The 24260-nt window shown below is 42.5% G+C and overlaps 2 protein-coding genes across 46 annotated transcripts in view; one reads left to right on the top strand and one right to left on the bottom strand.

The window, feature by feature from the left end:
• Nucleotides 1-8353, top strand: part of SEC31A (SEC31 homolog A, COPII coat complex component) — an 80606-nt gene extending 72253 nt beyond the window's left edge. For all 43 annotated transcript variants that reach the window (XM_050790111.1, XM_050790069.1, XM_050790067.1 and 40 more), the window contains 3 exons: nt 2127-2246; nt 5576-5647; nt 7762-8353. In XM_050790111.1, coding sequence (XP_050646068.1) covers nt 2127-2246; nt 5576-5647; nt 7762-7941 — 372 coding nt within the window. In that variant the 3' untranslated portion in view covers nt 7942-8353. The remainder of the gene's footprint in view (nt 1-2126; nt 2247-5575; nt 5648-7761) is intronic.
• The window catches only part of MRPS18C (mitochondrial ribosomal protein S18C), an 856900-nt gene that overhangs the window by 684277 nt on the left and 148363 nt on the right, over nt 1-24260 (bottom strand). The window lies entirely within an intron of this gene.

Raw genomic sequence — 24260 nt, 5'->3', positions numbered from 1 at the left:
AAAGTTCAATATAAGAAGATGAAACAAACTCCTGCCCAAGTAAAAAAACTAGTTCTACTGTCTGATTCTGTCTTTGATTCATTGAAGTCAAATTTGTAAAGATTGTATCTCTTGTCACAAGAGTATACTTTACTGTTAAGAGATAATATGCCTGAAGCTGGGCACAGTGGCTCACACCTGTTATCCCAGCACTTTGGGAGGCCGAGGCGGGTGGATCATCTGAAGTCAGGAGTTCAAGACCAGCCTGGCCAGCATGGTGAAACCCTGTCTCTACTAAAAATACAAAAATTAGCTGGGCGTGGTGGCATGCGCCTGTAGTCCCAGCTACTCGGAAGGCTGAGGCAGGAGAATTGCTTGAACCCAGCAGGCAGAGGTTGCAGTGAGCTGAGATCGCATCACTGCACTCCAGCCTGGACAACAGAGCGAGACTCCATCTCAAAAAAAAAAAAAAGAAAGAGATAATATGCCTAAGGAATTTTTAAATGTTAAGAGTTGCATTTTAAAAACATTTTGACAAAGATGAGAAGAAATGGTTCTTTCTGGAAAAATAAAAATTACAGAGTTTTATTTAAAAATAAAAATAAAAAAGATTACAAGCCTGTGTTATTTTGGGAAGCTACTTAGCCCTTATATTTGTTTAGACCTGGGTTCTCATGCTGTACTCGCCTAGACCTGAAGCTTAGTTACCATCAAAAGAGAAAGATACATAGTGTTCAGCCAGGCTATATACCCAGCTGCTTGCCTACTTGGATGTCTTGGAGGCACTTCAACCTCAGCATGTCCAAAACCTAATTCATACTCTTCTTCCCAAACTTAGTCATCTTTCCTTGTTTCCTGTTATCAGTGAGTGGCACCATAATCTTTTCTGTGGAATCCAGGCAAAAACCTGGGGATCATCTTTATACACTTTTCCCTTTAACCTCTATTTTAAATCTGTCTCCCCAAATCTTGTCAATATCACTCCAAAATATTTTTTGAATCCTTTCTTCTCCACGTTTTTACTCTAGTCCATGCTACCTTCATCTCTAATCTTCATCAGTGCAGGAACCTCCTAATTGGTCTGCTGATATCTACTTTGATCCATCTCTAATTTGGCTTTTTTTCGTCTTTGCCTAAAACATTACAGCTTCCCATCGTTCTCAGGATAAGGACCGAAATATTCAACATTGTCTGGAAGGCCTCAGCTCATACTCCTTGTTCTCTCTGCTCCAGCTATACTGACCTTTTAGCTCCCTTTTACCGTGATCCTTCCTTTGTACATGTTATTCCTTTCATCTGGAATGCTCTTTTTTCCTCACTTAACTGTTCAACTCCATTTTGTCCTTCCAGTAAAATTTCCTGAAGAGAGCCTTCCCTTCCCTCAGTCAAATCTCAGTTATAGCATCTTTTGTTTCCACCAAGTGTTAACGTACTACAGTTGCCATTTTACATATATTGATGATGTTTTTAAACTGTGCCTCTTCCATTAGCCTGTAAACTCCCTGAGAACTGAGATCATTTCTGTATTGGCTCACCAGTAGTACATAGCCAGTGCCTGGCACATAGTTGCCTAATATTTTTTGAATGAGTGAAAGAATGAACTAATAAAACTTAACCATTTCTTCTTTGTTCTTTCATCTGTACACTCAGCAGCATCGGGATGTCTTCTCTCTTAATCTTTGGCTTCATCTTACAGTTTTGATCACAGCCCAATTAACAACCTCTAAGAGTAAAAGAATAGAAGAATGCCAGCACACACGAGAATGAGCCAACAAGCAGAGCAAGCAGCCATTCTAACCAGCCAAGTGTGTTTTCCAGTGCCTTGTTTTTATTCTCTGCTGGCACATACTTATTTCCCATCAGTTATAAACAATATTGACCAACATATGTTACCTAATTAATCAACTACTTTGTATCCAGTCCTGTATATGAAAATCCAAACTGTAGGAAGAATGCCTACACTTTGTACTAGATATCTGGTTTTTATTTTTACTTATCCTAAGTGATTTCACACATTAAATTTTAATTTGATTTTGAATAGGTCTATCTATAAGGTTGTCAGTTTCTGTTTATCATATAGATTCAAGATTGTGTATATAAGGTAGCTTCTGGTCGTTTCTGATCAGTTTTTGTTGTGTTTCTTCCAGCATGTGCAGTCTTTGCCAACAAAAAAAATTACCAAGAAACCTATTCCAGATGAACACCTCATTCTAAAGACCACATTTGAGGATCTTATTCAGCGCTGCCTTTCTTCAGCAACAGACCCTGTATGTATTTTTTTTTTAATCATATTTTGCTTAATTAGAAGAATCCTTGGCCAGGCGTGGTGACTCACTCCTGTAATCCCAGCACTTTGGGAGGCCAAGGTAGGTGGATCATTTGAAGCCAGGAGTTCAAGACCATCCTGGCCAACATAGCGAAACCCCATCTCTACTAAAAGTACAAAAAATTAGCTGGGTGTGGTGGAATGCACCTGTAGTCCCAGCTACTCAAGAGGCTAAGGCAGGAGAATCACTTGAACCCAGAAGGCAGAGGTTGCAGTGAGCCGAGATCGTGCCACTGCACTCCAGCCTGGGTGACAGTGAGAGACTCCATCTCAAAATAAATAAATAAAATAAAAGAATCCTTTATGGAGTTCTTCTATAATTATTGCTTGAAGTCCTACAAGGTATATTTCTAAAAAGTTTGCACAAAAGTAATAAAGCTAGCACTTACATAGTTTGCATTACATATAGAAATATATTTAATTGCTTTTTATATATAAATGTACTTAATCTTCACAATAACTTGTGGCAGATAGATTTGTCATTTTTATTTACAGACCAGAGAATTAAGGCAAAGAGCAGGTAAGTAACACTTAAGGTCAGAGCCAGCATTCAAACCCAGACATTCTGGCTCTAGAATTCATGCTCTCAACCACCAAGCTTTACTGCCTCTCATCAACAAAATGGTATTTGGCACATAAACAGAACGTAATGGTGCTATGCAAGAAACTCAGATTTGGGATTTCTTTTTGAGCTTATATTGAAATTGTTAAAAGTAGATAGATCATCTTATAAAGCTTTGCAGAGATGTTAAAGATAGTTAAATGTTTTAGATATCGGAGGCATATTTACATTTAAAGCAACTGATTTTACTTAGTTTGCTTAGGATACCCCTGTATTGCAACAACAAACATTCCACAAAGCCAGTCTTAAGTGAAATTTCATTTTCTGGTAGCACACATTGAATATTTTCAATCATTGGCTACTTGTCTGCATGAAAAAACAACTTCTGGGTTTTATTGTTCATCAGACATTGAGTATGAATATGTGCAGCCTTCTGCTGGTCAGTGGCTTTGTGGAAAGCCATTCTCTGTACTGAAAGTATCAGGAAAGCTTCGTGCCTGACATTCTGGGAGTGATGGGAAGACCAAGGTGGAAACAAGAGAGCAGACGTAGCTGATAACCAGATACATGCTAGCCCTTATGCACACTTCTAAATAGACAGGCCATAATTTACCCTTCTCTCGGTCATCATTCTGTATTCTTCCTGGATACCAAGGAGCTCTGGGTAGTAGAGAACCATAAAAGACAAAGTGTTCCTATAATTCCTGTAATTAGTTGGGGAAGAAGTTCTAATATTCTGCCTGCCTGGCTGCCCTTGCCCCCTTGGGGTGGGGCTCCTGTTTGTCGCTAGATAAGGTTAACTTCCTTTTTTTTTTTTTTTTTTCTGAGATGAAGTTTCACTCTTGTTGCCCAGGCTGGAGTACAATGGCGTGATCTCGGCTCACCGCAACCTCTGCCTCCCAGGTTCAAGCGATCCTCCTGCCTCAGCCTCCCTAGTAGCTGGGATTACAGGCATGTGCCACCATGCCCAGCTAATTTTGTATTTTTAGTAGAAATGGGGTTTCTCCATGTTGGTCAGGCTGGTCTCGAACTCCCGACCTCAGGTGATCCATCCACCTTGGCCTCTCAAAGTGCTGAGATTACGGGCATAAGCCACCACGCCTGGCCAGGTTAACTTTGAGCAAGGACTGTAAGGTTTCCTTTCCAGAAAAGTTCATTTTAATCAATAGTTGGAATGGTTTTTATAGCATGGATTTATCTTATTTTCACTTTATGTCTAAACAGCACAAAGTAATTTTGCCACACAACTTGATGTGTAGCATCCTTGATGACCTGTCTCTTCCTGTCTCTTCTCCAAGCACACTGGCATTCCTTCCTTGAACACACCAAGAGCGCTTCAGCATCAGGGACTTTATACTTGCCGCTCCTTCTGCCTGGAACTCTTCCTCCACATATCTGCATTGTTTGTTTCCTCCCAAGTTCAAGGCCTCTGCTCAAATGTCCCATTAGCCATCAGGCCTTTCTTTATTACCCCCAACTCCCAACATATGTCGCCCCCTTCCTGCATTAACTTTTCTTCATAGCAGTTATCACCATCTGACATGCAATATATTGTTCATTTAGTGTCTTTTCTCACCCAGTGGGATATGAGCTGCATGACATACAAGACTTTGTCCCTGGTACAGCACACAGTAAGCAGTCAATAAATATTGAACTAACATGAGGCTGTGGTATAATGTAGAACATTAAGTTAATCATGTAATTTTAAAACTGGTAGTTTTAGTTTTAGAATAGTTTCTTTGACTCTACAGTACTACGGTAGAGAGAAAAAAAAGCTTTTTAATTTAATCATGTGTTTTACTACTTCCCTCAGTAATCTTAAGCTGCCAAAAAATAGTTTTCTTTTTTTTCTTGGTGCTTTAAAGGCTTAGAAAAAGGCAGGATTAAACAAATGTAACTAAGTGTTTAAGTAGTATTTTTGAAAGGTTAAAACAAGATTCCACAGTTCACCTGTATGTTTGCCTTCTACCACCTATAATCGACAATAACTGTACTTAGACCTTCTTTTCTGTGATACACTGACCCACTGTTGCCTCCTGATGCTTGTGAATATAGTGCAAGCAAACATGCATATATACCTTATCAAGTGAGTTTGCAGTGCGTATGAAATCCAATCAGTACTCTTTCGTGCACTGGAAGGAAGTCCCATCCTCTCCTCATCCCAGTCCCCTCCACCCTCCGCTCTCCATCCTCCACCCTTGATAGATGATTGATCTCTGTTCTAATAACCTGTTCAAGTGTCTTTTTTTTTCTTTCTTTTTTTTCCTTTGAGACGGAGTCTTGCACTGTTGCCTGGGCTGGAATGCAGTGGCAAGATCTCGACTCACTGCAACCTGCGCCTCCCGGGTTCAAGCAGTTCTCCTGCCTCAGCCTTCCAAGTAGCTGGGATTAAAGGTGCCCACCATTACGCCCAGATAATTTTTTGTATTTTTAGTAGAGACAGGGTTTCACCATGTTGGCCAGACTGGTCTCAAACTCCTGACCTCATGATTTGCGTGCCTCAGTCTCCCAAAGTGCTGGGATTACAGGCATGAGCCACTGTGCCTGGCCATAATCTGTTCAAGTTTCTTAGTTGTAGTTGCCTCCATTTCTTTATAAAATGAAGCCATTCAACATTTTAAGTATAAGGTTTAGTGCAATGAGATAGGGCAAGTTCTTAGGTTAAAAGTTAATGTTCAAATATAACATCTGTTTTTTCTTTCCTGCAGCAAACCAAGAGGAAGCTAGATGATGCCAGCAAACGTTTGGAGTTTCTGTATGATAAACTTAGGGAACAGACAGTAAGTTTTGGAGGAAAAGTATTTATGATAATCATTTATTCCTAGTTGCTAGTAAAACAGTTGTCTCATCAGCACTCCCATTTAGTATGCGTGGGGGCAAAATTGTCATGACAGTTAGAGAATGGGCATGGCTGTGTTAGAATCATAAATTCCACTCACTGGGGTTAAGGGGATATGGCTGTGTATGTGTGTGTGTGTGTGTGTGTGTGTGTGTGTGTTTATGTGTGTGTGGTGAGAGAGAAATTTTAACCCTCTCATAACGAGTATAAATACAAACTAGCCTGTGTTGGCCATAAGGTAACTGACCTTCTGCTGTTCCTTTTATATGGCCCAGTTACAAGAAATCAAAGAGTAGGCAGGTACTCTGTTTTCCAGGGACTGAATCTATAATCTTTCTCAGAGTCTAAGACTCTTGATCCTTTTCTTTTAGGATAGCCATTATACAAAAACAAAGGCAAATGTAGCCACAAGATGAATAAGGTAATGTGCTGTAACTATGAAGATAGCCAGGAGTAAGAAGTCGATTCACTATGTTTGTCCTCTTGTCCCCACCTCACCATTCCTTTCTAAAATTGTCTTGTTTTTTATTAATGAAAGCACTAGGAAAGGAGAGGAAAAAAAGAAGTGGGACTTTTTATTTTTTCTATTTCAGCATTCCTCTACCCCATTCCCCACACCCAGTTCCATCAGATGAAAATAACCATTTCTCTCATGAGAACCAAACTAAAGAAAGTTGATATAACAGTGGACGTAGTAGTGTGGTCCTTGTACTGATCCAAAATAAAATCTTCTCGCTGGGCACAGTGGGATATGCCTTTAATCCCAGCTACTCAGGAGGCTGATGCGGGAGGATCACTGGAGCCCAGGAGTTTGATACCAGCCTGGGCAACATAGCAAGACCCCATTTCCAAAAAAAAAAAAAAAAGATACAATTAGCATATACATCTAGATGAGTGTATATTAAAACTTTTTTTAAAAACGAGATGAAAACAGGCCAGGCACAGTGGCTCATGCCTGTAATCCCAGCACTTTGGGAGGCTGAGGTGGGCAGATCACCTGAGGTCAGGAGTTTGAGACCAGCCTAGCCAACATGGCGAAATCCTGTCTCTACTAAAAATACAAAAATTAGCTGTGCATGGTGACACATGGCTGTAGTCCCAGCTACTAAGGAGGCTGAGGCAGGAGAATCACTTGAACCCAGGAGGCGGAGGTTGCAGTGAGTCGAGATCGCACCACTGCACTCCAGCCTGGGTGACAGAGTGAGACTCCATCTCAAAAAAAAAAAAAAATACCAAAATAAAGTCTTCTGTAAAGTATGGACACCTGTGCCAAGTAATGACGTAAAAAACTACAGGTTTTATAGTTTTAAGAGATGACAGGATTATAAAAAGCAGTTAAGAATTAGTAAATTTGGGCCCGCCCTTTGAGATATTATGATTAAGAATCTTTAATCTCCTTTTTGTGCATAGAAGAATTTTTTAAAGGTCTGAGGCTCTCTTTTTTTTTTTTTTTTTTTTGAGACAAAGTCTGGCTTTGTCACCCAGGCTGGAGTGCAGTGGCGCGATCATGGCTCACTGCAACCTCCACCTCCCGGGTTCACATCATTCTCCTGCCTCAGCCTCCTGAGTAGCTGGGACTACAGGCGTCCGCCACCACGCCTGGCTAATTTTTTGTATTTTTAGTAGAAACGGGGTTTCACCGTGTTCGCCAGGATGGTCTCGATCTCCTGACCTTGTGATCCACCCACCTCAGCCTTCCAAAGTGCTGGGATTACAGGCGTGAGCCACTGCGCCTGGCCTGAGGCTCTCTTAAGTGGAGAGAGACATTAGCATTTCAGTTTGGAGGGGAAATCGGGCCGCTTTTATATAATAAAATACCTGGCTTATACATGTATAATCCATTAATAACTTCTTTATGTAAATCATTTTGTCATGGTTCTACTTGATAACTGTTGCTTGGTTCGAGAAACTTTCTAGAAATGCTAAATGGTTTATACATTTTTATAATACTTGTTTCAAGTTCTACTTAAATATCTGGGTATAATGTTTGTAGAGGATCTCATGGGAAATTCTCCCTTAATTTAATTCTTTCTCTTGGTTCTACTTTTGTTTCAGCTTTCACCAACAATCACCAGTGGTTTACACAGCATTGCACGGAGCATTGAAACTCGAAACTACTCAGAAGGATTGACCATGCATACCCACATAGTTAGCACCAGCAACTTCAGTGAGACCTCTGCTTTCATGCCAGTTCTCAAAGTTGTTCTCACCCAGGCCAATAAGCTGGGTGTCTAAAAGGACAGCTTCTCTTCCACTCAATATTGCCATTTTTCCAAAGAAACATGTTTAAAAAAAAATTTTAAGACGTGGACCAGTCGCCATTAGCATGTTTGCATAGCAACCAGTCAAGAGCAATTACACTATTTCTGCCGATATACTCACCTTAGAACTGCTCAGAACCCTGGTGCTTTATTTTTTGTTTTAATCTTTTGTTGCCAGTAATGATTTTCCTATTCTGAAACAGTGTATTTCCTGGATTACACATAGTATGGTTTCCTGAAGTATTCTGATAAATGTGTTTTTTAAAACCTCAATATACTTTTTAGAAAAGGAGCATCTGGTTATGCATAAAGCAGAGCTAAAACTAAATTTCTTTCATGTCCTCCCTACTTCCTCCATGTCAATCAGATTAAAGTGTGTAATCCTATTTTATGTGTGTATAGTCTTTTTTGAAACAGCTGCTTACAATTTAGTTTATTTTTTGTGTCTTAGGATTCACTCTGTTCCTGAGTAAATAACTACATCTACAAACTGCTGCATGGGTTTTAGCAGATATTAATAAAAATGGGATCCCTGGCTTTAAATATATATGAAAAGACTGGACATTTTTATTCTGTAGAATGCATTGAGCTTTTTTCTATTTCTAAATGTTTCCATATTCTATTTGAGTTTTAAGACTAAATTGTGTCCATTTTATAGCTGGAAATTTTTTCACCTATTTTGTTTAAATTACCTATAGCTGTGCCAGGTGTGGTGGCTCACACTTGTAAACCCAGCACTTTGAGAGGCCGAAGCAGATGGATCACCTGAGGTTGGGAGTTCGAGACCAGCCTGACCAACATGGAGAAACCCCGTCCCTACTAAAAGTACAAAATTAGCTGGGCGTGGTGGCGCATGCTTGTAATCCCAGCTACTTGGGTGGCTGAGGCAGGAGAATCGCTTGGACCCGGGAGACGGAGGTTGCAGTGTGCCGAGATCGCGCCATTGCACTCTAGCCTGGGCAACAGGAGCAAAACTCTTTCTAAAAAAAAAAAAAAAATTTACCTATAGCTTTGAGGTTTAACTTCAGAAAGAAAGCTTTAATTTCAGTCAGCCTCCTAAATCAAAGCCACACATTTTGCACCCAGTTTTTCTGTCAAGTGATTTTATTATCATTTGTCTTAAGAACAGTGTGGTAAGGCTGGGCGCGGTGGCTCACGCCTGTAATCCCAGCACTTTGGGAGACCAAGGCAGGTGGATCACCTGAGGTCAGGAGTTCGAGACCAGCCTGATCAACATGGAGGAACCCCGTCTCTACTAAAAATACAAAATTAGCCTGCCAGGCGTGGTGGTGCATGCCTGTAATCCCAGCTACTCAGGAGGCTGAGGCAGGAGAATCACTTGAACCCGAGAGGCCGAGGTTGCACTGAACCGAGGATGTGCCACTGCACTCCAGCCTGGGCAACAGCCTCAATCTCAAAAAAATAAATAAAAGAACAGTGTGGTAAACAAAAAAATAATGGTCCTTGTAGAATCTGGAGAAGAGTTAAATAATTTTCATAGTTTATGCAATATTCCTTAAGAGGTTTAAAAAACTAGAAAATAAACATGGTGGAGTAAGTTATGTCAGTTTTCTTCAGCCTGAGTGAAATAGTTTGCAAGAACCTCTTGATTCTATTTGCCAAGATTCCCTACTCAACAAATGTTGCATTTTAAAAAATTACTCAGGCTGGGTGCAGTGGCTCACACCTGTAATCCAGCACTTTGGGAGAAGAGGCAGGAGGATCACTTGAGCCCAGGAGTTCAAGACTAGCCTGGGCTACATAGTGAGACCGTGTCTCTACTAAAAATAAAAAAAATTGGCCGGGTGCGGTGGCTCAAGCCTGTAATCCCAGCACTTTGGGAGGCCGAGACGGGCGGATCACAAGGTCAGGAGATCGAGACCATCCTGGCTAACACGGCGAAACCCCGTCTCTACTAAAAACACACACAAAAAATTAGCTGGGCGAGGTGGCGGCGCCTGTGGTCCCAGCTGCTCGGGAGGCTGAGGCAGGAGAATGGCGGGAACCCGGGAGGCGGAGCTTGCAGTGAGCTGAGATCTGGCCACTGCACCCCAGCCTGGGCGACAGAGCGAGACTGTCTCAAAAAAAAAAAAAAAAAAAAAAAATTAGCCCGATATGGTGGCACATGCCTGTGGTCCCAGCTACTTGGGAGGCTAAGGCGGGAGGATCCCTTGAGCCCCAGAGGTCAAGGTTGCAGTGAGCTGTGATTGTGTCACTTCACTCCAGCCTGGGTGACAGAGACCCTGTCTCAAAAAAGAAAAACTCAATTTTATAGCTCAGAATAGTTTTGTGACTTAAAAAAGAGTACCTTGATAGCATGTACATATGTTAGAGTCTCAAGAATGGACTATTTAGACTTGTAAATGGATGTACTGTCGCCTAGCTCACTGGTTTTCTATGCACTTGATAGTGTGAGTCACACGCCTGTAATCCCAGCACTTTGGGAGGCCGAGGTGGGTGGATCTCGAGGTCAGGAGTTCAAGACCGGCCTGGCCAAGATGGTAAAACCCCGTCTCTACTAAAAATACAAAAAAAATTAGCTGGGCTTGGTGGCAGGCGCTTGTAATCCCAGCTACTCAGGAGACTGAGGCAGAGAATTGCTTGAACCTGGGAGGCGGAGGTTGCAGTGAGCCAAGATCGCGCCACTGCGCTCCAGCCTGGGTGACAGAGTGAGATTCCGTCTCAAATAAATAATAAATAAAAAGATAGTGTGAGTCAGTTCCACTACTCATTGAAGTGACAACGTGACCCTCTGGATTTGACCCTGAACAGTAGTATCAGCCCAAGACTCTGTCTGCAGAGTGGGCTGGCTTCAAGTATTTTTTTAAATCACTCTTAAACAGTTAGAATTTGTTTAGCAGTTGCACGTTTATCTTGACATGACAATGGCATATTTGGCATCATTCTACCAAAAAGAAACTATTTTCCAAAAGATGAGAAACGAGTAGGTGGCAATGGAACCCTGGCCAACCCAAAGATTTATTTAAGAGTATGAGTGTATAGGCCGGGTGCAGTGGCTCACGCCTGTAATCCCAGCACTTTGGGAGGCCGAGGCGGGCGGATCACAAGGTCAGGAGATCAAGAACATCCTGGCTAACACAGTGAAACCCCGTCTCTACTAAAAATACAAAAAATTAGCTGGGCGTGGTGGCGGGCGCCTGTAGTCCCAGCTACTCTGGAGGCTGAGGCAGGAGAATGGCGTGAACCCGGGAGGCAGAGCTTGCAGTGAGCCAAGATCGTGCCACTGCACTGCAGTCTGGGCGACAGTGCGAGACTCCATCTCAAAAAAAAAAAAAAAAAGAGTATTAGTGTATAAAACTACTTGCCTCTGGTAGCAGAGCACCTGCTCTCACCTTTTTCATTACATTGTGATATTTTTTTTTCCACTTGCAGCTGTTTCTGTATGTGGCTTATAATCTTGGGAAAGTTTCATGTAAATGAATGGAGCTGAGATGAGTCAAACTCTGAACTATGAAGATAATAGGCAATTAGAGAAAGAAAGTAGTTTTTCTTCAGGAAAGACAACTTTCAAGAAGTTTTCTTTTTTAAAAAATGGAAAAAAAATGTCAACTTGATTTTGTAAATAATTCTATTTTTAATGTTTTCAACGTGGATGACATTACAGTATATGCCTGCACAATTCAGGAACCACTGTTTAAGGCTATTCTTATATAAAGATTTCATGGATCATACAACTCATTGTTGTGACATTTTGGAAAGTTAGAGCTATATTTTCTACCCTTGTCATTACTTCATATATAGTGACCAGTCATGCTTTCTGAATCCCAGGTCTATTCAAATTACTTTTTCTGTTTTTGTGCTTTTTTTAAAAACCTACTTAATTTTAAAACAAGGGAAGGAATGTGAGGAAAGCTGGTGGGTGAGGCCGGGTGTTGGCCAGGAAATGTATCAGAGTCTCTGGAGGTGGTGCTTTTTATATTACTTCCAGTCTTCTTCTCCCTTCTTTATACCACCCTTTGGGTTTGGTGGGATGGAGGTGCCCTCAGGCCGCACCTGAGAATCATTATGTGTAATCAGCGGTAGAGTCAATGGAGGTAGTTGTTCATTTGAACAGTGTGGGGCAGGAACAGAACTGCTCTATACCTGACTGTTGAGAGTCCAGTGAACCTATATATTCTTTGGATTCAGAAAATTGTCATGTATCCTGGAGGACAGGAAGATGCCATGGGATCCCTGGCGACCAGATGTGCTTTGATGGCTCATGCCTGTAATCACAACATTTTGTGAGGCTGAGGCCGGAGGATTGCTTGAGCCCAGGAGTTCAAGACCAGCTTGTGCAACCTAGTGAGACCCCATCACTACAAAATATTTTTTTTTTAATTAGCCAGGCATGGTGGCACATGCCTGTAGTTCCAGCTACTCAGGAGGCTGAAGTGGGAGGATCACTTGAGCTCAGGAGGTTGAGGCTGCAATGAGCTGTGATCACGCCACTGCACTCCAGCCTGGGCGACAGAGAGAGATCCTCTCTCACAAAAAGTGGGGGAGGGAAGGATGACATTTTCGATAACCACTTAACACCTGACCATATTTGGATTCACCTAAGAGTGAATGTGAAGCCATTTGTTGACTCTTCTGCCACAATGGAGACTTCATTTGGAATTGTCACGAAGTTTCAGTCAATAGTGTATGCACATGTGTATATATATACACACACAAACATACAGATTCCCCCCGACCCCTTTGTTTATTCCACTGCTGTGGTAGCAGCATCCTCAAGTATAACCTCTGATTAATCTGCAGGGGTGTTCACATGCTAAAGATGTCAGTGTCTTCAAATTATTCTGTAAATAAGTGTAAGAGGGACTGTGCACAGACACTGTTAACTATTTGGTCTTATGGATAAATGTCCCAAATTTTTAAATAAATGTAGATTACGGAGAAAGAGCAAATTAGCTTTCACTTTTTCTGGTACATTGTTTGTTTAATCAGTTTTAACGGGCCTTTCCTGGTAGGCACTGCTGCTAATTGAAAGGATCTGCCATTTACTTGAGCTGGGCACTCAATTATGTGTTTAGATCTCTCTCGATCTTCACATCAGCCCAGGGCACTAAGTAATTCCAGTTGCCAAGCACAGCTGGAATCTGGATTCCAACCCAGGTCTCAGCCTAGTAAGCCTGTCTTTTTCCCACAAAAACAGATTTTTTCCCCAAAGTAAAGATAACTGCTACTGTATAACAAAAACCGGAGTTTTGATTTTGATTTTGCTCCCCTGCCCCACCTCCCCATTAGTCTGCAGAGACCTGGCTTCCTCCACAAAAGAGGAATATACACATTGTAGTGGGTAACATCTATTGAGCATGGTGTGTTGGCATCTTTTCAGGCAGGTTCTCTTCACATGGTGGGAAAGGTGACCCCTGTCAGCACAAAGCCTACATCTCCACTACTTGTGATATACAAAGGGAGGTGAGACCCTCTCGCAATATCTATATATTGTTCATATAGACAACTCTGGCTTCATTTGGGTCTCATGCCCACTACCAGATCAAGGTGTGTGCCAGGGAGGTGGAGTACCAGAACTGGCTGGTCCAGATAGTACGCCCACCCTAGTGTGAGCCCAGTGATTTGTGTGTGTGTGTGTGTGTGTGTGTGTAGAGATGGAGTCTCGCTCTGTCACCCAGGCTGGAGTGCAGTGGTGTGACCTTGGTTCACTGCAACCTCCACTTTCTGGGTTCAAGCAATTCTTCTGCCTCAGCCTCCCGAGTAGCTGGGACTACAGGCCCACACTGCCATGCCCGGTTAATTTCTTTTGTATTTTAGTAGAGATGGGGTTTCACCGTGTTGCCCAGACTGGTCTCGAATTCCTGAGCTCAGGCAATCCACCCGCCTCGGTCTCCCTAAGTGCTAGAATGACAGGCATGAGCCACCACACTTGGCTGACCCCAGTGATTTTAAACCCTACCAGGACCACATAGAGTGATTCCCCCAAAGGAAAGGGTGCAGTATAGAGAAAGGGAGAAAATGACCAGAACAACCACATACCTCCTTGTAGATCATACCAGGGAAGAGTTACAGAACCAGGGTTCTAGACTGGAGGGAAACCTTGGGTGATAGTAGTAAAAAGCTATTAGGGAGCTCACTTTATCCTGACTGCTGGAAGTAGTGTCTCCATGACATCTGGGAGTCAAGGAGCTGGGTTCCAGTGCCTTCTCTGCCACGTACTGTTAGCCAAATCATGTCACCACCTTCTGCCTCTGTTTCCCCAACTGTAAAATGAGGGAATAGGACTAGATTTCTAACTTCACTTGCAGCTCTGAAAGTCTGTAATACATCTGCCTTTTCCACAATGTCTTTGTCTATTACCTACAAGTCTTCAGGGGGATAAAAATTTTGGTAAGCACCAAAGCTTTTAAGAAAGAGGACAGAAACAACTCAGGCCCGTTTCTATTTGGATAACGTTTTTCCTCTTGTAGAGTTAACTTGATTTCCATTCTGGAGAAAAATCAATTCTGCACTTCCCCTGGTTGGAAATTAATGGGCAAGCATTAAAGAGATAGTTTGTAATTTGAGGACTTGGGATAAACATTACTTGGCATTGTAGTCCTCAAGTACTGAGTCCTCCTCATTAAGGATATATATTTTCATGAAATTAACCTTTCTGCACACCCGTTCCCCACATCAAGCACAGGCTACATTTGAGTGATTGCTTAGGATACTCACAATGAACCAGGTTTTCTTCTGGTGCTGCAAATCTGGGTCACCCTTTTGTCATTCCTGAACTCTATTTACAAATTCCCCCTCCCTGCTAGAGAACAACAGGGGCCTTTGCCTTTTAAAAGCAGGCTGTGTACTTGACACAGCAGGAAGAGAAAGAGGTCATTGAAATGGAAACAATAACAGCAGCTAATGCCGAGAAATAAATAAGAACTTCTCTGCATGTATCTGCCCTTGGAAACCAAAATAACTATCCTAAAAGAAAATGAGGTGGGTGTTTGTGGAGGGAGGGGAACTGGAGAGCTGGAAGAGTTTGTGGGTGAAAACTTTATTAATGCTGTCTTCTGTCATAATAATAGGGAATGTTTATTTCAGAGAGCTGACATTTGGAAGCAGGGAGAGTGGAGAGGAGTTGGGTTAGGTTTATAGACCTCATTTCTAGACAGTTGCAGCGACTAATGCCTGTAATCCCAACACTTTGGGAGGCCTAGGCAGAAGGATCACTTGAGCCCAGGAGTTCAATACCAGCTTGTGCAACATAGTGAGACCCCCATCTCTACACACACACACACACACACACACACAAATATATATATATATATATATATATTTAAATTAGCTAGGTGTGGTAACACATGCCTATAGTCCCAGCTACTTAGGAGGCTGAGGACGAAGGATCGCTTGAACTCAGGAGGTTGAGGCTACAGTGAGCAGTGATTGCACCACTGCACTTCAGCCTGGTCAAAGGTTGATGTGGTGTGGGTATTAACAATTGTTGACATGTCATGACTGGGTCTTAAAAAAGGATGATTAGTGACTTCCAGAGCATTTATTAGAGTTTGTGGTATATACTTCTTTTAGTGATTTTTTTTTTAGTGTCTACCTCCCCTACTGAACTGTGAATTCCCTGAGCATAAAGCCATAAACTCCTCTGTCTATGGAGCTGGGCTCAGTGCTTAACTTCTAGAAGAGGCTCGATAAATATATATTGAATGAAAGAATGTTAATAGATTGAAACTCAAGATTGTTTGGAAAGATGCAAGGGGCAGCATATTGCTGACCAAAGAGACAGGTTTGGGTAGGTTTCAGTATGTCAGTGGGTTTTTCATAAAGTAGACCTTCTTAACTATCTTATGAATCAGAAACTAATTCAGCCTTCAAATCTGGCCTTCTCCAGAGCCCAGTTCCCTGCTGCCAAATTGCAGCAGGCATGGTGGCTCATACCTGTAATCCCAGCACTTTGGGAGGCCGAGACCAGAGGATCACCTGAGGTTGGGAGTTTGAGACCAGCCTAACCAACATGGAGAAACCCCAACTCTACTAAAAATACAAAATTAGCCAGGCGTGGTGGCACATGCCTGTAATCCCAGCTACTCGGGAGGCTGAGGCAGGAGAATCACTTGAACCTGGGAGGCGGAGGTTGAGGTGAGCCGAGATCACGCCATTGCACTCCAACCTGGGCAACAAGAGCAAAACTCTGTCTCAATAAATAAATAAATAAATAAATAAATAAATAAATAAATAAATAAAATCAGCTGGGCATAGTGGCGCATGCCTGTAGTCCCAGCAACTGGGGAGGCTGAGGCAGGAGAATCGTTTGAACGTAGAGACGGAGGTTACAGTGAGCCAAGATCGTGCCACTGCACTCCAGCCTGGCAACAGAGTGAGACTCTGTCTCAAAAAAAAAAAAAAAAAAAAAAAAAAAAAACAAGAAGTCATCAGGAAATGTGGGAAGGGTCTTAAGCAATAAGGCTGGTGTCTTTGTTAAAGGAAAACCCTTTGCTCTTTTTCTCATCTAGAGCAATAGAAACATTCATTTTAGAGGACCAGGTCTCCCATCACCCACTGCTATATAAACTCTCAATGGGGAATTTTTCCAATCTATTTAGTACAGAAAGAGGGACACCAACCCTCCTGGGACTGGAGGAAGCAGAGAAGACTGATTTTCTTCTAAGCCATGGTGTTGCTGTATCTCAAAACCAATCTTCCTGTAATCTTGAAGGCTAACTTCCCAACTTTATGCTTCACTGGAATCATTCTGATATAAAGCTTGTGAGTGATGATCTCACACTGTGAGCACAAAGATTGTTTAAACTTGAAGCTGTTCTTCAAACTTGAAGCTGTTCTTCATGACCCTTAACCGAGAGGCAACCTCCTTCCCCTTTAAAGTCACAAGAGCCGCAGAGCTGATTCCTTTCTTGTGCCAAAGGAGTTGCCTTTAATGATTACCTCTGTAAAACCAAAGCAGATGATTTTTTTTCACAGTTCCCTTCAAAGCATGCCAATCCTGGCCCTGCTAGAATTCATTCCTTCAAGGTCTGAATCCCTGTAGTCTACTCAGTTATGCCTCTCTTCACAGTCTGGGACCCCCAGGAGCATCCTGGCTTTCTGGTCAGGCAGGTTTTTATAACTGCATTCAGTCCGTCTCTCTAGAATGATTAAAAATAATAATAAAATGGCCGGGCGCGGTGGCTCATGCCTGTAATCCCAGCACTTTGGGAGGCCGAGACGGGCAGATCACGAGGTCAGGAGATCGAGACCATCCTGGCTAACACGGTGAAGCCCCGTCTCCACTAAAAATACAAAAATTAGCCGGGCGTGGTGGCGGGCGCCTGTAGTCCCAGCTACACGGGAGGGTGAGGCAGGAGAATGGCGTGAACCCGGGAGGCAGAGCTTGCAGTGAGTGGAGATCGCGCCACTGCACTCCAGCCTGGGCGACAGAGCGAGACTCCGTCTCAAAAAAATAAAATAAAATAAAATAATAATAATAATAATAATAAAATAAGTGGTTCACACTTATTAGGTACCAAACTCTACAAAGTTCTGTTCCTGTGAAATGTGTGGTATTATCTCCATTTTGCACATAAAAATACTGATGTTGAGATTATTTGGTACTTTGCATGGAAAGGATTACCAGCATAGATCTGTCTTAATTCGCCGGGCGCGGTGGCTCAAGCCTGTCATCCCAGCACTTTGGGAGGCCGAGACGGGCGGATCACAAGGTCAGGAGATCGAGACCATCCTGGCTAACATGGTGAAACCCCGTCTCTACTAAAAATACAAAAAACTAGCCAGGCGAGGTGGCGGGCGCCTGTAGTCCCAGCTACTCGGGAGGCTGAGGCAGGAGAATGGCGTAAACCCGGGAAGCGGAGCTTGCAGTGAGCTGAGATCCGGCCACTGCACTCCAGCCTGGGCGACAGAGCAAGACTTCGTCTCAAAAAAAAAAAAAAAAAAAAAGATCTGTCTTAATTCCCAAAATATATAGGATGAAATTGAAGATCTGAAAGAGACTCATTGTCCCCAAATCACACAGTACTCAGATGTGCTGATTCAGAGTGGGAGGGCCAGACTTCAACCCAGTCTTTTTTTATTGTTAATTTTTAATTTTTGTGGGTACATAGTGGGTATACATGTTTATGGGGTACATGAGATATTCTGATACAGGCATGCAATGCATAATAACCACATCAGGGTAAATGGTGTATCCATTACCTCAAGCATTTATCATTCTTTGTGTTACAAACAATCCAGTTATACTGTTTTAGTTATTTTTAAATGTACAATAAATTATTGTTGACTGTAGTCACCTTGCTGTGCAATCAAATACTATATATATATTTATTATTATTATTATTATTTTTGAGTTGGAGTCTTGCTCTGTTGCCCAGGCTGGAGGGTACTGGCGTGATCTCAGCTCACTGCAACTTCCACCTCCCGGGTTCAAGCAATTCTCTGCCTCAGCCTCCCGAGTAGCTGGAATTACAGGTGTTTGCCACCATGCCTGGTTAATTTTTTTAGTATTTTTAGTAGAGACAGGGTTTCACCATCTTGGCCAGGCTGGTCTTGAACCCCTGACCTTGTGATCCACCCGCCTTGGCCTCCCAAAGTGCTAGGATTACAGGTGTGAGCCACTGTGCCTTGCCAAATACTATATTGATTCTATCTAACTATATATATACACACACACACACACACACATATTTCATATATATATATATTTTTTTTTTTTGAAATGGAGTCTCACTCTGTCACCCAGGCTAGAGTGCAGTGGCATGATGTCGGCTCACGGCAAGCAATTCTCTGCCTCAGCCTCCTGAGTAGCTGGAATTACAGGCGCCCGCCACCACACCTGGCTAATTTTTTTTGTATTTTTAGTAGAGACAGAGTTTCACCATGTTAGCCAGAATAGTCTGGATCTTCTGACCTCATGATCCGCCCACCTCGGCCTCCCAAAGTGCTGGGATTACAGGCGTGAACCACCACGCCCGGCATATCTAACTATATTTTTGTACCCATTAACCATCCCCCTTTCTCCCCTGCCACACTTTCTTTCCCAACTACGCTTCCCTTCCCTGGTAACCATTGTCCTACTCTCTATCTCCATGAGTTCAGTCGTTTTAATTCTTAGCTCCCACAAATGCATGACAACATGTCAAGTTTGTCTTTCTGTGCCTGGCTTATGTCATTTAACATAATGACCTCAAGTTTCATTCATGTTATTGCAAAGGATAGGATCCCATTCTTTTTTATGGCTGAATCGTAATCCATTGAGTGTATGTACCACATTTTTTTTTTTTTTTTTTTTTTTTTTTTGAGACGGAGTCTCGCTCTGTCGCCCAGGCTGGAGTGCAGTGGCTGGATCTCAGCTCACTGCAAGCTCCGCCTCCTGGGTTTACACCATTCTCCTGCCTCAGCCTCCCGAGTAGCTGGGACTACAGGTGCCCACCACCTCGCCCGGCTAGTTTTTTGTATTTTTTTTAGTAGAGACGGGGTTTCACCGTGTTAGCCAGGATGGTCTCCATCTCCTGACCTCGTGATCCGCCAGTCTCGGCCTCCCAAAGTGCTGGGATTACAGGCTTGAGCCACCGCGCCCGGCCCACATTTTCTTTATCCATGTGGACACTTAGGTTGCTTCTAAATCTTGGCTATTGTGACTAGTGCTGCAATAAACACGGGAGTACAGATACCTCTTCCGTAGACTGATTTCCTTTCTTTTGGGTATGTACCTAGCAGTGAGATTGCTGGGTCATATAAATATATTTATATTTTATATATTATATATTTATATTATATAAACATACTTATAAACATATATACAATAAATATTTCTGGAATATTCTATGAAGAAATGGGTGAATAAACCTTGAATACAATGCTTCAACCACTTCACATTTTTAATTAAACTATTAATTTTGAAGTAATTATTTATTCATATACAGTTGTAAGAAATCATAGAGAAATTGTACCTTTTACTCAGAGTCCTCAATGATATTATTAATAATTTCCATTTCCACCAACAGTGTATGAAGGTTCTCTTTTCTCCATATCCTCACCAGTATTCGTTATTGTCTGTCTTTTGGATAAAAGCCATTTTAACCAAGGTGAACTAATATGTCATTGTAGTTTTGATTTGCATTTCTCTGATGCTAATGATGTTCAGCATTGTATCATACACCTGTTGGTCATTTGTATGTCTTCTTTTGAGAAATGTCTGTTCAGATCTTTTGCCCATTTTATTTTATTTTTTTAATTTTATTTTTTTTGAGACGGAGTCTCGCTCTGTCACCCAGGCTGGAGTGCAGTGGCCGGATCTCAGCTCACTGCAAGCTCTGCCTCCCGGGTTCACGCCATTCTCCTGCCTCAGCCTCCCGAGTAGCTGGGACTACAGGTGCCCGCCACCTCGCCCGGCTAGTTTTTTGTATTTTTTTTTTTAGTAGAGACGGGGTTTCACCATGTTAGCCAGGATGGTCTGGATCTCCTGACTTCGTGATCCGCCGGTCTCGGCCTCCCAAAGTGCTGGGATTACAGGCTTGAGCCCCCGCGCCCGGCCCTGCCCATTTTAAAATCAGATATTATATTTTTTTCCTGTAGCGTTTGAACTTCTTATATATTTTGGTTATTAATCACTTGCCAGATGGGTAGTTTGCAAATATTTTCTCCCATTCTGTGGGTTGCATATTCACTTTATTGACTGTTTCCTGTGCTGTGCATAAGTTTTTTAACTTGATGTGATCCCATTTGTCCACTTTTGCTTTGGTTGCCTGTGCTTGTGGGGTATTATTCAAGAAATCTGACTGGGCACAGTGGCTCACGCCTGTAATCCCAGCACTTTGGGAGGCCAAGGTGGGCAGATCACCTGAGGTCAGGAGTTTGAGACCAGCCTGGCCAACATGGTGAAACCCTGGACCCTACTAAAAATACAAAATTAGCCAGGTGTGGTGGAGCACACTTGTAATCCCAGCTACTCGGGAGGCTGAGGCAGGAGAATCGCTGGAACCCGGGAGGCAGAAGTTACAGTAAGCTGAGATTGTGCCATTGCACTCCAGCCTGGGTGACAAGAGTGAAACTGTCTCAAAAAAAAAAAAGAAAAAAAGTCTTTGCCCAGTCCAATGTCCTGGAGAGTTTCTCCCAATGTTTTCTTATAGTACTTTGATAGTCTGAGGTCTTAGATTTAAGTCTGCAATCCATTTTGATTTTTTATACAGTAAGAGATAGGGGTCTAGTTTTGTTCTTCTGACTATGAATATCCAGTTTTCCCAGCACCATTTACTGAAGAGACTGTCCTTTATCTAATGTATGCCTTTGGCACCTTTGTCGAAAATGAGTTCACTGTAGATATATACATTTGTTTCTGGGTTCTCTATTCTGTTCCATTTGACTATATGTCTGTTTTTATGCCAGCATCATGCTGTGTTGGTTCCTATGGCTTTGTAAGTCAAGTAATGTGATTTCTCCAGTTTTATTCTTTTTGCTCCTGATAGCTTTGGCTATTCTGTGCCTTTTGTGGTTTCATATACATTTTAGGACTGTCTTTTCTATTTTTGTGAAGAATGTCATTGGTATTTTGATGAGGATTGCATTGAACCTGTAGATTGCTTTGGGTAGTATGGACATTTTAACAGTATTGATTCTTCCAATCCATGTACATGCAAACCCAGGTTTTAGACTGCCAAGCCTAGATCATTTTCACAAGACTGTGATTTTGTCCTGTAGACAAAATCTACATTTTTTTTGAGAAATGCATAGATGTGAGAATCATCGTAAATTTTTAACTTCAAGAATGGACCTTTTCTGGCCGGGCGCGGTGGCTCAAGCCTGTAATCCCAGCACTTTAGGAGGCCGAGACGGGCGGATCACGAGGTCGGGAGATCGAGACCATCCTGGCTAACACAGTGAAACCCCGTCTCTACTAAAAATACAAAAACTTAGCCGGGCTAGGTGGCAGGCGCCTGTAGCCCAGCTACTCGGGAGGCTGAGGCAGGAGAATGGCGTAAACCCGGGAGGCGGAGCTTGCAGTGAGCTGAGATCCGGCCACTGCACTCCAGCCTGGGTGACAGAGCGAGACTCCGTCTCAAAAAAAAAAAAAAAAAAAAAGAATGGACCTTTTCTTGCTCTTCCCTCCCTCCCTAAAACCTGCATTTTCTCCACAGGTTCTTGCTCTGTCACCCAGGCTGGAGTGCAGTGGCACAATCATGACTCAGGTGATCCTCCCACCTCAGCCTCCCAAGTAGCTGGGATTACAGGTGCACACCACCACACCCAGCTAATTTTTTGTATTTCTTGTAGAGACAGACAGGATTTTGCCATGTTGCCCGGGCTAATCTGAAAGTCTTGGGCTCAGGTGATCCACCCACCTCGGCCTTCCAAAGTGCTGGGATTACAGGCGTGAGACACTGTGCCTGGCCAAAATACAACCTTATCTAAGTGCTAGGTGTTTTGCTAGGCTCATCCCCATATCTAAGCTTTTTCTTAGGCTATTATCCAAGTGGGGGTCTCTGCAAAATCACCTATCTTCCAGGGCCTTGTTTGCTGCCACCTCCTCCATGAAGCCCTCCTGATCATACCAGACCACATGCCTCATCATGTTTCTCTCTCACACACACAGTTTTTGTAGGTAGCATTAACATATAATACTTTTTGTCTTATTTCTATCCTATCTACCAGAAGCAACTTCTACTCTAAGGTATGCACTACTGGCCAGAATCCAGGAATTCTGGCTGTGATGGTCTTGTCCTCATACATCTCAGAGCTGCTAGTTTGTATTTAGAATCTTCTAACTGTTCATTGACATTTGAAAGCTGTTACTTGTCTTTCTTTAGGAAGTCCCCTTGGGCACCCAGCTCACAATCTTCTCCAGCTAAATCCGGATGCAGCCCTATGATTTCAACCCCCTTTGGAGGTCCTGTCCATAATACTTCATCTTCCTCATTTCCAGGAACTGCCAACCCTCCACTATAATCCTGTGGCCTCACCTTGGAGCTTATCGTTGGAAACTCTTTCACAACCATAGGTCTCAAGTCTCGGATCCCACTCTTGGGGCACAATGGCCATTACTTCCTTTATTCTCATTCCCTAACAAATTTTCTCTTCAATTTCTTCAAAACCTTGGTTCCCTTGATTCCTCCACTATTTATAACATCTTAGCTTCCTTCTACTCATATTTCCATAAGTACCTGGATCCTTTGTCCTCCCATTAAACCCACCCTACAACTTCAATATGGATATTCCATCAGACCGCTGAAGGAGGCTGTGTAACCACAACAGTGCAGAGTAAGCCAGTTTAAACTTGTGGCAACCATTCTTAGTTGGGCCCTTAATTTGGCCAGGCAACCTTTTAAATGTTCTTCATCAGCTTCCTCTCTCATTTTCCTCAACAGCTCTTGGAGGCCTTCATCACTTTTTCCCAACTCTTTATCAAATTTCCACTCTGCTTGCCCAGCAGACACCTGATCTTCCCTTCAGAGCAAACAGGCCATCATGGCATCCTCCCTCACTTTATTGGCCCACGCTGCAAGCTCTCCTCATCCTCATTTCCTTCCAGTCTCCAAGGAAAAGCTGTTCCTCTGCTCTAAGTTAGCCCAACCATCCGTTCACCTGATCCCATCCAGCCCTAGAAAGCACACACTCAACTTTGTTTCTCTATCCCTCTCCTCTTTACTGCCAAGCACCTAGAAAAATTAACTTACATATGCATTCTATGCTTATCTCCTCCCTCTTTATCTTAAAGTCACCTCTGTGCAAGGTCTGTTCCCATCACTCGTTGAAAAGGCCTCAACAAATGTCAGCCATGACCTTTGTATACAGTGAGCTGTTCATTCCCCTTCTTTCCGGGCCTTTCCATAACATTTTCGACATTGTGAATCGTGCTCTCCCACACTCTGCTGATTCTTCCACTTACTCTCATTTTTCCTTTTCAGTTCACACCACTGGCTTCTTTTTCTTTGCTGTGTTCATAAATAGTGGTTCACTAGGATTCTATCCTGAGCCCTTTTCTCTTCTTACCTTTCCTGGCCAACTGTTTCTACTGACATGGATTTTACTATATTGAACCATGACTAAATTGTTATTTTCAGTCTAGACTTTTTGCCAAGCTCCAGGCACCTATATATTCAAACATCCACCCGAAGTTTCACTTGAATGTCTAAAACAGGAATTCCTTTTCTTCTTTAATTTACTTATTCAGTTCCTATCTCAAAAATGATTATAATGATTATGGTGATAATACTTACTAATTCCTTACTATGTGCCAGGCACTGTTCTAATCACTTCATGGATATTGACTTTAGTTGTCACAGGAATACTATAAGGTAGGTATTATTTTCACTTTACAAGAGAGGAAAT

The sequence above is a fragment of the Macaca thibetana genome, chromosome 5 (genome assembly GCF_024542745.1).
Source record: "Macaca thibetana thibetana isolate TM-01 chromosome 5, ASM2454274v1, whole genome shotgun sequence".
In the NCBI taxonomy this organism is placed as follows: domain Eukaryota; kingdom Metazoa; phylum Chordata; class Mammalia; order Primates; family Cercopithecidae; genus Macaca; species Macaca thibetana.
The sequence above is the reverse complement of the archived record's forward strand: the minus strand, read 5'-3'. Positions and strand labels throughout refer to the sequence as shown.